General features: G+C 37.2%; 2 protein-coding genes across 4 annotated transcripts; both read right to left on the reverse strand.

The window, feature by feature from the left end:
• Nucleotides 1-1,564: 1,564 nt before the first annotated feature.
• Nucleotides 1,565-7,186, reverse strand: LOC141836216 (cytochrome b5 domain-containing protein RLF). 3 transcript variants are annotated; one of them, XM_074723656.1, is made up of 7 exons: nt 7,023-7,186; nt 6,211-6,281; nt 5,179-5,284; nt 4,606-4,993; nt 2,917-3,051; nt 2,346-2,396; nt 1,565-1,876 (listed from the first exon to the last, which is right to left on the reverse strand). In XM_074723656.1, exons 3-7 carry the CDS (start codon nt 5,209-5,211, stop codon nt 1,803-1,805), a joined length of 681 nt encoding a protein of 226 aa, XP_074579757.1. In that variant the 5' UTR covers nt 5,212-5,284; nt 6,211-6,281; nt 7,023-7,186; the 3' UTR covers nt 1,565-1,802. The 3 variants fall into 3 exon arrangements, with proteins under 3 accessions (XP_074579757.1, XP_074579756.1, XP_074579758.1); XM_074723655.1 differs by lacking the exon at nt 6,211-6,281 and having other exon boundaries at nt 7,023-7,185; XM_074723657.1 differs by lacking the exons at nt 6,211-6,281; nt 7,023-7,186 and adding an exon at nt 5,419-5,503.
• An 815-nt stretch (nt 7,187-8,001) lies between these two features.
• On the reverse strand, nt 8,002-9,754 carry LOC141835686 (protein gamma response 1). The gene is made up of 3 exons (XM_074723055.1): nt 9,010-9,754; nt 8,099-8,797; nt 8,002-8,012 (listed from the first exon to the last, which is right to left on the reverse strand). Exons 1-3 carry the CDS (start codon nt 9,752-9,754, stop codon nt 8,002-8,004), a joined length of 1,455 nt encoding a protein of 484 aa, XP_074579156.1.
• Between the last annotated feature and the right edge of the window lie 2,358 nt (nt 9,755-12,112).

Genomic DNA, 12,112 nt, shown 5'->3' on the forward strand with positions numbered 1-12,112 from the left:
TCTGTGGGGGCCGTTTTTCCTGCCAATCAAGAGAGAGTAAGAGTAGAGATCGCATGGAAAATGTGTTTTCACGCCGCCGCCCAAGGAATTTGCGATCCGCTGGCGTCTTGGGCCCTTCATCGGATGCCACGTGATCAATATTTTACCCATGATTTTATTCGAGAATAGACTTTGCGTTTTGTCAAGAAAAAGTAAATATAGCCTTGCACAAGAGGGCATAACTGAGTTGGTTACGACGCAATAAACTTTTAAATCCTGACGAAATCAGATAATATCCTTCTGCGTCGTGACCAACTGCAGTTTCTCAATTTACTTTTTCACAAATAATCGTGGGACCGACCGTGTGGAGCCGCTAAGGTGGCGGATTCCACCTTTTTTTACAAAAAAGAAGAAGTAAATATAGCCCCGGGTGATAACGACATTTGAGAAATATCTAAAGTATGGGTCGAATCTAGCGGAAAAAAATATAAATCCAACCATGGTTGGATACTTAAATTGAAAAAACATATACCCCTAAGTCATAATTGAGTATCTGATAAAGCACGACTAACTTCAGCCAAGGATGGATTATGAAAATCTGTCCTTGAAATATAACTAAATTGATTACGACAGAACAGAATTATTGAAGTGGACAAAGATCGAATGTCGACGAAGTCGAGACGATATCCTCCCTCGTCATGAACAACTGTAACGACCCGGCACGTCCGTCCATGAGAATTCTACTTATCCCGACCCCTATTTTTCTGTGGATCATAGGCCATCGATCATCGACCGTGCCGTTACCTACTAGGACTTTCCACCCCTGTCTAGTGGATTTTTACCTTTCTCAGATTCAAACTCTAAACCTGCAGGCTAAAGTACTAAAGTTCCTTAAATTCACTGAGCAAGAGTGGAAAGTCCTAGTAGATAACGGCACGGTCGATGATCGACGACCCATGACCCACAGAAAAATAGGGATCAGGATAAGTAAAATTCCCATGAACGGACGGGCCGAGTCGTTACAACAACTGTGATTTACCTCCTCACAGATGATCGTGAAACCGATTGTGTGGGACCATTAGAATGATGGATTCCACCTTTATACTAAATTGGATTATGAAAATCTAACCATCGATGGCCAACAACACAAACATCATCCAAATTTAACTTTGAGGACAGATAAAAAAAACTTAGGGAATCAAATCACTACAAGATTAAAAATGAGTCTGAAAGAAAGACACAAAGTCGATTAAATCAGTAGACAAGTACTTCAGTAAAAAATAAATCCACCGTTCTAACAGTTCCACACGATCAGTCCCACCATCTAACAGACAAGTACAAACCTACACAGCAGAGGCATCAGATAGCCACAGGTAATAGTTAAAAGTATAATCTGCTGTTCGAATGATAAGGCTTGTTCCCGACAGCTTTGATGATCTGGAAAATAACAAATCTTTTAAGTTGGAGATTTTCTTTTTTCGCATGCTTAGTATTTTAAGTTTAGGTTGGAGGAATCTTTGCTTATAACAAAATCTTTGCTTGAATATTCATCCAAGTAACTATCCTTTTAGCTGCGCAATGGAGGTAAAATGATACACTAGGAATTTACACAATGGAAATCTAAATATATATAAATCTTAGCAACGCATCAGATTCATCAATTAGGTGGTACATGAAAGGAAATGTACATAAGCAAGATGGTCCACTTCAAGAAGTGCTGAGCGCATACTCTGCTCTTATTTTCTTAAAGAAATAAATTACTTGGTAACTGCCAGACGCAAGCAATACCAAAGTGCATGAATCTTTATCTGTGCTTGAGTTGTTCAGTTAGGATCTAGAATTCCCACAAGGCACTTCTCCAATAAGAATTCCGCATTAACCCATGCATGATATTTGTCTAATATAATAGTTAAGATAAATCAACCTGCGGGGGACTGATAAATAAGTAAATGAAGAGTAGTAAGAAATGTTATTTTGGTGCTAAATAGAATGGTGATCTGGGGATAACTAATTTACCACTGATGGCTGATAAGACCTATGCTTGACACAATGGAAGGTGAAGACTGATTTGTTGCTAAGGTGGGATTACTTTAGATAACTTATTGCTAGGATCAATCTTTCTGTCAGTTAGACTAAAAGGAAATTTGATAAGATAGTGATACTCGTACTTGTTTCTTTGTTTTGGGATTAGTTAAAGTAACTTCTAGCTACAATCTTTGTGCTGGTTAGGCTAAAAGAAAATTTTGCAACATGGTCATACTTGTACTTGTTTCTTTGTTTACTTCCTAGTTAACTGATCTTGACGGCGTTGTCTAAATTCATTTAACTAAAAAGGCCAGTAGACAGGTGATAAAAACTAAGGATACTGAATAAAGCAGTACAGTCTTTGCCAGCTGCCTTCATAAGCATATCCTCACCTGTCAAAAGAAATGATAAGCTAAAACTATTACTACCTTTATAAGAAAAAGGGGTAAAAATAACATAGTTGATTGGTGTAAGTTGCATATGCCTATTAGGAGAGTACTCAGTCAACTGAACTGAGGTGAACTTGTAAACTTATTGGCCTAACTTGGACACAGTAAATCTGTAAATATCTCTAAGTCATTTTAGTTTTCAAATTTGTCCTGACAAACAGTCAGCAGTTACTCCAGAATATAGCCTCAAGAAGATCAGCATAAATCTAGATGGTGCAATTTTCATAAACTTAGTGATTGAAAATGGCAAGAAGATTGTAGAAGCTAAATATATGTGAACAATAAGTTATAATCAATAGAAATGCATCCCAAAGAAGTAAAACTTGGAGAGAATTTCTCAGAGAATCTGCAATATAATGTTAAATTACTAAAAGGATGCTCTGTGCTACCTATTTCACATAAAATTACTGAAAAATGATCTCATAACCAATCACAAGTTGCAGAATCAAGTAGTGTTGCATACCTCCAGGATGAAATTTCATGTATGGGGAAATATTGTAAACACGGCCTTTTAGAACTGTCCAAATAGAATCACCAGTTTTATGCTGCTTAACTTCATCCATAGAAATTAGCCTGCAGTTTGATCGTCCCTTGAGCCCTAAAATGATCATAATGACAAATAAATTAAAAGAAAAGAATGAAAACAATCAGACCAGAAACATATACTTATGAAAGTATATGTGCAACTTCAAAACTTCAGAACCAACATTTAAGGGAGAAAAGTAGAAAGATACATATACCATGTAGTGAACTATGAACTAAGCTATCTAGTAACTAATATGCTAGGGAGAGTTTGAGTTGCCTAAGTATATCCCCAAGCATAGTAAAGAAGGATATGACCGATTAATTTATCATGATCAAACATCTAAGAAAGCTTGCTTGAAATTGTACCAGTAGAGGAACCATTTTAAGTGAGAAATGAAAGAATTGACTCAGACAACTTCATAGATTGGTTATGCATGCATAACAAGTAGCATCTGTCAACATTAAACTACAAAGTGCAATACATAATTAGATTCACTGCAATATTATTGGTGAATTCCAATAATGTTATAAAATACAATGAGAGAAGAGCAAAGATCGATAAGATATTAGGATGATCATGATGTTCTAAAATCAATGGTGTTTATTGAATAAAGGGTGGCATGACATCCTTTGCTTGGTAAGGCATGGTGTTTGAGGGAAGGGCTCCTGTATCAAGGAAGACCTGGTCAAATCACCAAAAACACTAATATCCAAAAAGACAAAAGGAAACTAGATAGCTCTCCTCCTCCCGAGGTGGATGAGGCTTTGACATAAAGAAGAGCCAAAGGGGGGTCTCAGTCCTTTATATATCTCGCCTCAGAAACTATTTTATAAGAGTAAGCATCCATGTCAATGGTTGACGTCTGCTGATTGAAAATTGCAATCTTTTAGATTTGAATTGAGCTATATGGTGAGAAAAGAGTACTAAATGTGTCATCTATCATCAAAAATCTTCCTAGACAATTTATATAAAAATTCTTCAGTAAATCTTTACATTGTAAAAAGTTTAATGCATATCCTGAAACCAAAGTAGGAAATTCCATTAATATTACTCTCTTTATATTACTAGTCATTTATGCTATTAAGCCAGCATGATGCTTCTCTCCCTTCCATTCACCTCCAAATAGGAATGAGAATATTTTTTAATTTCTTTGGTTACTAACTGGTTGTTAAGGGGATGCAATTAATAGGCAGACACTTCCTAGACCTTAGGCAAAGAAGTAGGGAATGTATGCTCATTATGGTTACAATAAACGTGTGCTCCTTAGGGAAAGGAGTATGAGTGGTATTGAGATAATGCAAGTAAATCCTGCTTTAAGGATGTATAAGCCCTTTACTCTGACTTAAGGAAGGTACTTCGTATTCCTTATGGACAAGGAGGCCAGAGTGTCTGTATCATTAGTTCCTTGACCATAACAAACATTGAAATAACTTTAGCCTATGAACATGCCTAAAAAGTTAGCAATAAGACATGCATTATTAAGACCATTTGTTCTGGTATTTTGCTCTAGCTATGATAGGTTTTTCAATCTTTTTCCACCAAGATTTTGTATTCTCACATCCCCTCACTAGTGCTTTGTGGATAACGATATGCACAAACATAAGAAAAAATAGGGGAAAGAAATACCTGCAAGATCTGGATGTGTACGAGTAAGCTTTAACCAATCCATTTGACTGTACCCCTTTTCAAATGGAACCTTAGCTCTCGCTACAGGTTTCTTTGCTATTGGTTTCTGTTCCTGTGATGAATGCTCCAAATCTTTTGCCCCTCTAACTTGTTTCGGTATCATTAGTTTAGTCAGTTTGTCATTTGCAAATGCTGTTTTACTTGAATTATGAGATGAAGACGCATCAGATTGCTCTTGTAAAGTTGCATTGCCTCGAGAAGTATCACCTGGCACTGGATTTCTGTCTGTTCTCAAACCACGTGAAGGATTGTCTTCAAGAACAATCTTATTAATATCAGGAATTGCTTTAGGAGACTCTATGTTGTTGTCTTGAACTTCTAAACCAACCTACAAATGAGAAAAGGTAAGATGTTTAGAAATTTTTGTACAACTTTCGTTAATTCAGAAGGATTGGAAATTCAAATTCTGAACTTCTCCATTTTATGAGATAAGAAATATTAGGTTATGGGCATAGCAGTAGAATAAGCTTTGAGGTTTGCAGAGCATATTTCCCCAAACAATGAATGACTCACCTGGCAAAAGGTGAAATCAGAGGAATCGACCATCTCAAAGTTTTTTGTGCTTTTTTCCTCGTCTTACAAGAGCACTACAATTCACAAGATACCTGAGAACAAGACCCTGCACAACAACCATAAAGAAAGAATAAGAGGATCTGAGAAACAGATCAAACAAGATGAAGGAGAGAAATGCGAGAATCAACTTTGTTTTTATCTTAAGGTTAGAGCAAAGGAAAGCTGCCACAAGCATAACACCTCTTAAGTTTCTCATAGTCCCATTTGTAAATTAGGATGTCTTGGTCTACTTCTAAGAGCCAACAGCTAGCCCAACATTAATACTGCATTTGTTTCCAAAATATTTTAAGAAAGAAATTTGATTAAAACTCTAGTATCTTGTTCAGTGAAGAATTTAGAAACAAAATTTGTGATTTTGACAGAATATACTGTGGACTCACTGCATGTGCACATGTGGTATGCAAACATATGTGTTATCTGAGTGTGTATGCAATATGTTGATCAATATGCAATCCATGCTTGCAAACATTTATATGTATAAAAATGCCTAACATATGTATAATAGTGAATTAACTATGTGACAGTTTTCATAGTAAACAGCCTGAACAATTTACATGTGTTTTAGGAAAGCTGCAAATACTTGATGGCACATGCAGTTATGTGAGTCATGTAAGAGGTCTCCTTCCAAAAAACAAATGTGACTTCTTATATGGCTACTTAAACTGCTATTTAAAACACTAACAGAAATAGATTTATTTTCCAAGCTCTGAAAAACGTGAAAGTGTGTTTATTATATTAAAATTGAAGCAATTTTGCATAGTCGAGCCAAGAAATGTGAAATTTTGTTTGATTAGTGAAACATTCCATCTTTACCCAAACAGTTGGAGCATACACTACTTATTGATATTGATGTTGTAGTAAAATATCATGTGTTTTCATCATGGATTAAAAGTTCATTATGTGCCACCCAAAAGGGGATGGCATGCACCATTCTGACCATGAATCAGACTCTCATCTTCAAGAAAACCTTACCCAAGTAAGCTTCTTAGTTCCTCTGCTTCCCGTCTACTTCTTCTTTCCCCTGTTCTTTAATTGGTGCCCACCTGTACCAATTCATACTGACACTCAATACAGCGATCACCGCCAAAATGGTACTGCTTTTGGCAAGCCATTAATGTTCAGACAAAATGACATATTAAGCCTTGGCTTTAGTAAACAAAAGGAAACGGTGAAGACAGGAATCGTGCCAATCTAGATCGATGTCAAGATCTTAATATTACTATGCAGCTAGTCATTCGTAACCCTAACACTAAACAACTTCTCGAACAACAAACTAAAGAGTTAGGACGGCGTGCCTCCACTACCATTTCAAGGATGAAAATTGCGACAAAAGTTAGTAGTCAAAAAGGAGAAGAAAAGAAGTCAACACGCACGAAAATGGAGTAGCAGAAAGTTCAGGACGAAGTAAACTGAACTTGTTAATATGGTGTGCAAGGTATATGAAAATCATCTGGGCTTATCAAGAACCGCATACATCATAAGGCAAACATAATTTTGAAAATTAAAATGAGGTCGTCACATCGAAGATAAATCTTGAAGATCAGAGTGAAATCTTCTGATCCAATTTGAATCAAGAACCTGCATATCTAGCGTGCGATGGCAGGAACGGATAAAATTTTAGCGCACATATTAATCGATAAACCTAAAGACAAATTTGAAACACTCCAAATTTCCGATCGATCGAAATTATATAAAAACGCTGAATAAGTAAAAGAAAAAAATGATCAGAAAAGCCCATGAATCTGTAGCCAATATGTAAGGGCAAAGAGGAAACGGAGAAGCACCTGCGGCTTAGACGCTGCTCGCCGACGGAAGTCGAAGCACGCGGCGACTCAATATCGTCGCAGGGTGCTTCTTCGCCGATCCTCTCGGTGGTTTAGAAGAGAACATCGATCTTGACTCCGGAGTAAAGGAGCGGGTTTCGCTAGGTCAGGTTTGGTAGCGCACGTCGATCTTGACTCTACCAAAATGGCAGGAGCACCAGCGGATTCGATTACGGTTTTTTTTTAAATAGAAATAATTTTTTTTACTTCTTTTTTTAATTTTTAAAATTATTGAGTTAGTTTGATCAGAAGTGAAAATATCTTTTATATCTCCGAGGCATAACTAAGTTGATTACGACACAGAGACTTGTAAAAGAGGACAAGGGTTCGAATCCTGACGAAGCTAGGCAATACCCTCCTACGTCGTAACCAACTACAGTTTCTCGATTTACCTCCTCACAAATGATCGTGAGGTCGATGGTAGCCGCTAAAGTGACGGATCCACCTTTTTTCAAAAAAAAATATCTTTATCAATATTTTTAACTACCATTACTTTTTTTTCTGTGAGAATGCTAAAAAAAAAGGTTTTATTTTTAAAAATTAATGTAAAGATTAAATAGATAAAATAAATATTTATCTGAAATTGTCATTAACTAACACCTCACTTTGGACATTGATTTGGGTAATCAGTGTTCTGTCCAAATGGTGCATGAAATTATTGCTTCGGACTGGAGATGATCTTGCTTCTAAACTTATCCATCTATTAAAGAGTATTATTTTATACAAAATTCTAACAATAAGATAATTATAAGAATTGTATTCCATTTTAAAAGGATGTTCTATGCTTGTTCTTGCTGATTTTTGTCAAACATGGGAACAAACCTTTCAAATCTGCTGGAAAAAGAATGCTTTGATGATGTGGATTTTTCTCTTTGCAAGATTTTTGTCATTCCTCTATTAGGCACCTACTTAGTTGTATAGATACCTGTATCCACTCTAGTTAATCTTCTGTAACAGACTAGCAGACAACTGAAAGCAGCTGTAAATGTGCAGTTGTTGCTACTTGAGCTTCATCGTTTTAGGAAGCTACATATCTGAATCAAACCCAATATTCCAGAAACCTTCAGGAGTCAGTGGAGGAGCGTATTTGTAACGATGCCTTGAGACGCCATCATGATGTTCACAGCGCCTAATCTTATCATTCGGATTATTATCATCACCTGGCAGAACTGCATCATAGAACTTCTTGCATTGCATGCACTCCACTCCTTCAAGATTCTCCCGCTCGGCTTTTTTCCTAACGGGTTCATGGTATCGGAAGGCCTTGTTTGCTGGACCAGCAGAGTTACGCTGCTCGAGTGGAATAGTTTTGGTGTTCATATCTTGTGTTTCATCATCAGAATTGTGGAAATCCAAATCTTGTGGGGGAGGAGCTGCAAGGTCTTGAGCTGGTTCAGAAGGTAACTTGTTTAAGTTTCTTGCAATCTCCAAAGGAGTGTCAAGAAAGTTGTCATGTGGATCCCCTCCACGAGTTTCATGAGCCCGAGTATCCCTCCAGGATGAACTAGACTTCTTCCTGCAGGTTATTGATTCTGATTTGGAAGTGCCTACATCATTCTTTGGTAAAATGGAGTCGAGATAGGCTGGTTTAGTGTGGGAGCCATTTCTTGATCTTTTGAGGACATCAACATCTTGATGGAGTACAGGATTTTCATGAGCACCGCTCCCAGTTTTTGGTTCATCTACCTGAGAAGCGATGTCAGTGACTTCCTCCTCATCTTCTTTTTCTTCAGAATCTGTACATTTCATTAACAGTACCTTAGTATGCTATAAAAAAGAGTAGAATAGAATCACACTCTCATAGGTGAAACCAAATCTAATCCTACAGGAAACAAACAAAAATGTATCAATTTTACTCCAATTTAGCAAAAGCAACATTATCGAGAATATTAAAAGTTTGCAGATTGGTAAGGCCAATATTTCCATGATGCTGAGAAGAGAAGGTTACCTGGAAGCCTTCTCTTTTTTAGATGAGACCTCGGTGAATTGTTCACCGCATCTACCCAGTCCAAGTAACATTCATTTCCTGATTTGTGATTGAACTTCCGCACAAAAAAATTATATTGTGATTTCAAATGCTTGTATCTTGCTGTCATTGTATCAAATTGCACGAGTAAATCTTTTCCTTGAGCTTGCTCATTCAGCAGTTTCTGATTGTTCAATTCAATTTCTTCTGATAATTTTTTCTGCATTTTCTTCGCCTCAGACAATTCACTTTTTTTCTGATCAAACTGCATTTTCAGCTTAGCATACATGTCCTCGTTCCTCATTAAGCATTCAAGCCTGGTCAAAAGAACTTCCTTCTCTAGTTCTTGTCTCTCTACTGATTGTTCAGCACTCATCAACCTCGTCTTAGTTTGTTCCAGAGCACTATTCAATTGCTGGACTTCTTCTTGAAATTGTTGCCTTTCAGTTTGTAGCTCTTTTAGTTGTTGTAAGAGAGCTCGTTCTTTTTCCTTCCATTCATCTTCAGCAAGTTTTCTGGTGTCTGCTAATTTTTTCTGTAGAACCCTTGATGTCATTTGGAAGCCTGGAAATAGCTGGCTACAGAAGACAAATTCTATTTGAGAAACCCGATCTTTAACTTCTTGAATGGAGGCCACCAAAATTGTGCTGAGTCTAGATATGAACTTCAAGTCATCAAACTCACTTGAATCGTTAAACATAGGTGTCCTAACCAGGTCATCATCCATACCTGTGGCAGTTTTAGATAAATGAGAACACTAAGATATACTCAGCATACAATTACCAAACCTAGGCACAATCAATTAAATAGAAACTATGCATTCTCACACTCTTCAGCCATCCTTCAAGATTCCCAATGTTAGGGAAGGATTCCAGAACTGTGCCATAGTGAGAAAGCTTTCTACAAACATTTTTTTATCCTGTGTTAGTGAGAAAGACCAAATCTATTAATAATATCACAATCCGCTAAGTACCAGAAAATAGGACTTCAAGCAATCTTGCAAAATCAATATGACCAAGCAACAATTTAAACTATTCAAATGGGTTGAGTGAATCGTGTGAATAATCTAACAAAACCGTCTAATGGTTTTGTTTTGTATAACAAAGTGCAAAAAAAAAATATCCCTATAAAACTATCCTAGATTTCAGACTCAACATCCTATGGTCCCTTCATTATATGCCACCTTAAATGGGATGGCATGCACCATTCAGACCAGGAGTGGACTCTCAAACACAATTGAGATAATGATTAGCTCAGGAATTCACTAGAACATCTTCAAGAAAACCCTACCCAAGTAAGCTTCTCATCTTCTTCTGATTCAAGTATACTTCTTCTTTCCTCTACTCCCTATCGGGTCCAAAGTATCTGCAGCTGTCACTACGGCCACCGAGACTATCCACAATTTGCATCTAACGTCAACAAGAGGAACTATTCGACCAGGCCGAATCGATGGAATAAGATAAGATAGATCATTTGCGGGTTTTTGTGAGAGGGGTAGGTTCGTTGCCACCCTTGCCGCTGCTCAAGCAGCGTCGCTGGGATAATGAAAGCGCTCGAACCAGTCTGGAATCAACGCAGAAAGGCAGCTGCTACTTCTCGTCGCCAGGGAAGGAGAGCTGCTGCTACTGGCGAGAGAAAAGTTTTGGTTAGGGTCTGAGATGGAGTTAAATAATCTCAAACAGGGAACACATCCAACTCAACTCGATCAGCTACTTCTCAAATCTAGGTATCTGTTCGATCTTCTCCCGTAGGACCCTACGCGCATTAGAAATTCCTCGCCACCAATCAACCATAACGCAACAAATTCCAATGCCAGATCGAGAAACCCTAACAAAACCTTTCGGTGGCAGGTGCGAATCGGAGCGGCAAAAAAGGCGAGAAAACATAAAATAAACCCTAAATTTCAAGTAACAAGCAAGAACAAGTAAGAAATCGAAATGGAATACCAATTTCTACACTGACAAATCTGACTGTAGTTGGGGATGAATAGGATTGTGGGATTGTCGAACTCACCTCCGAAACGAGAAGACCGATCTGAGGATAAAGAGGGGAAGTGGAGGAGACAAGCCGTCGCTAGATCGGGCGAAGAGATTCCAGAATGAAGCAGGAGCAGGAGCGATGCGATGCCGCCTTCCTTAAATCCAAATTTCCCTCCACGTTTTGAGGGAGCCCGAGGTTTTATCGTATTTTACAAACCACCCTCCGAAATTTCTGAATTAACAGAACTGCTCTTGTGCATTTTGATTTGCCATCAACTTCCCTCTCATCAGTTGAGATTAGGGATGGAATGGATTGAAAGTGTGGGATAATAGATTCTATCTTTTTTTATAGAAAAATAAATGGGATCAAATATTATAAAAATTGTCATTTTTATTATTTATCATCATCCTATTCTTCTTCAGCAAGGTGAAATTTATCCCCATACAATCGGTCCTACGAAAATAAATCAAAAAGTTGCAGTTGATCATACGATCGATCTTTAAAGAGGTAATCGGGAAGCTGTAGCTAATCACTATACAAAATTCAACCCTTAACCACCTCAATAAGTCTGTTTCGTAATAATCAAGTCAATCGTATCCTGGGAGCATAATTATCCTATTCTTCCATTGGTTTAATGTAGAGTAATAAGATGAATATCAATCTATTTTTGTGTTTATAAAAAAACTCAAAAAAATAGCATGATTAAATTAATTAATTAATCAAGCTTAATTTAATTAGTTAATTAGCTTGTATAAAGTTTCAAAGTTTCATAGCATGATTGAGTTGGTTACTACGAGACAGACTTATTGAAGTGGAAAAGTTGAATCTCGACAAAGCTGAAGTAATACTTTTCTTATAGTGATCAACTGTAATTTTTCAATTTACTTTGTTATAAATAGTTGTAAGATTAATCGTGTAAGACTGTTGGATAGTGAATTTTATTTTTTTTATGAAGTAGTAATATAAAGTTTCAAAATTTCAAATTTTTATCCATCAGGCCTTTGTGGGCCTTCCAAATGTTCTCCCGGCCCAATCGTACGTGTGTCTGCGTCCACGTTTATTTAAGTGACCTTCCCCATTGTCCATGTGTCTCGCTGTTATTTCC

Source organism: Curcuma longa, chromosome 10 (assembly GCF_044706935.1).
Source record: "Curcuma longa cultivar G26 ecotype Majalengka, Jawa Barat chromosome 10, ITB_CL_G26_1.1, whole genome shotgun sequence".
Lineage (NCBI taxonomy): Eukaryota > Viridiplantae > Streptophyta > Magnoliopsida > Zingiberales > Zingiberaceae > Curcuma > Curcuma longa.

Coding starts and splice junctions, on each gene's coding strand:
- LOC141836216 (XM_074723656.1), bottom strand. CDS start 5,211: ATGGTCGATTCCTCTGATTTCACCTTTTGCCAG. Junction 3,052..4,605: donor TACACATCCAGATCTTGCAG/GTATTTCTTTCC, acceptor TGATCATTTTAG/GGCTCAAGGGACGATCAAAC. Junction 1,877..2,345: donor AGACTGTACTGCTTTATTCA/GTATCCTTAGTT, acceptor CTATTATATTAG/ACAAATATCATGCATGGGTT.
- LOC141835686 (XM_074723055.1), bottom strand. CDS start 9,754: ATGGATGATGACCTGGTTAGGACACCTATGTTTAACGATTCAAGTGAG. Junction 8,798..9,009: donor AAAAAAGAGAAGGCTTCCAG/GTAACCTTCTCT, acceptor TGAAATGTACAG/ATTCTGAAGAAAAAGAAGAT.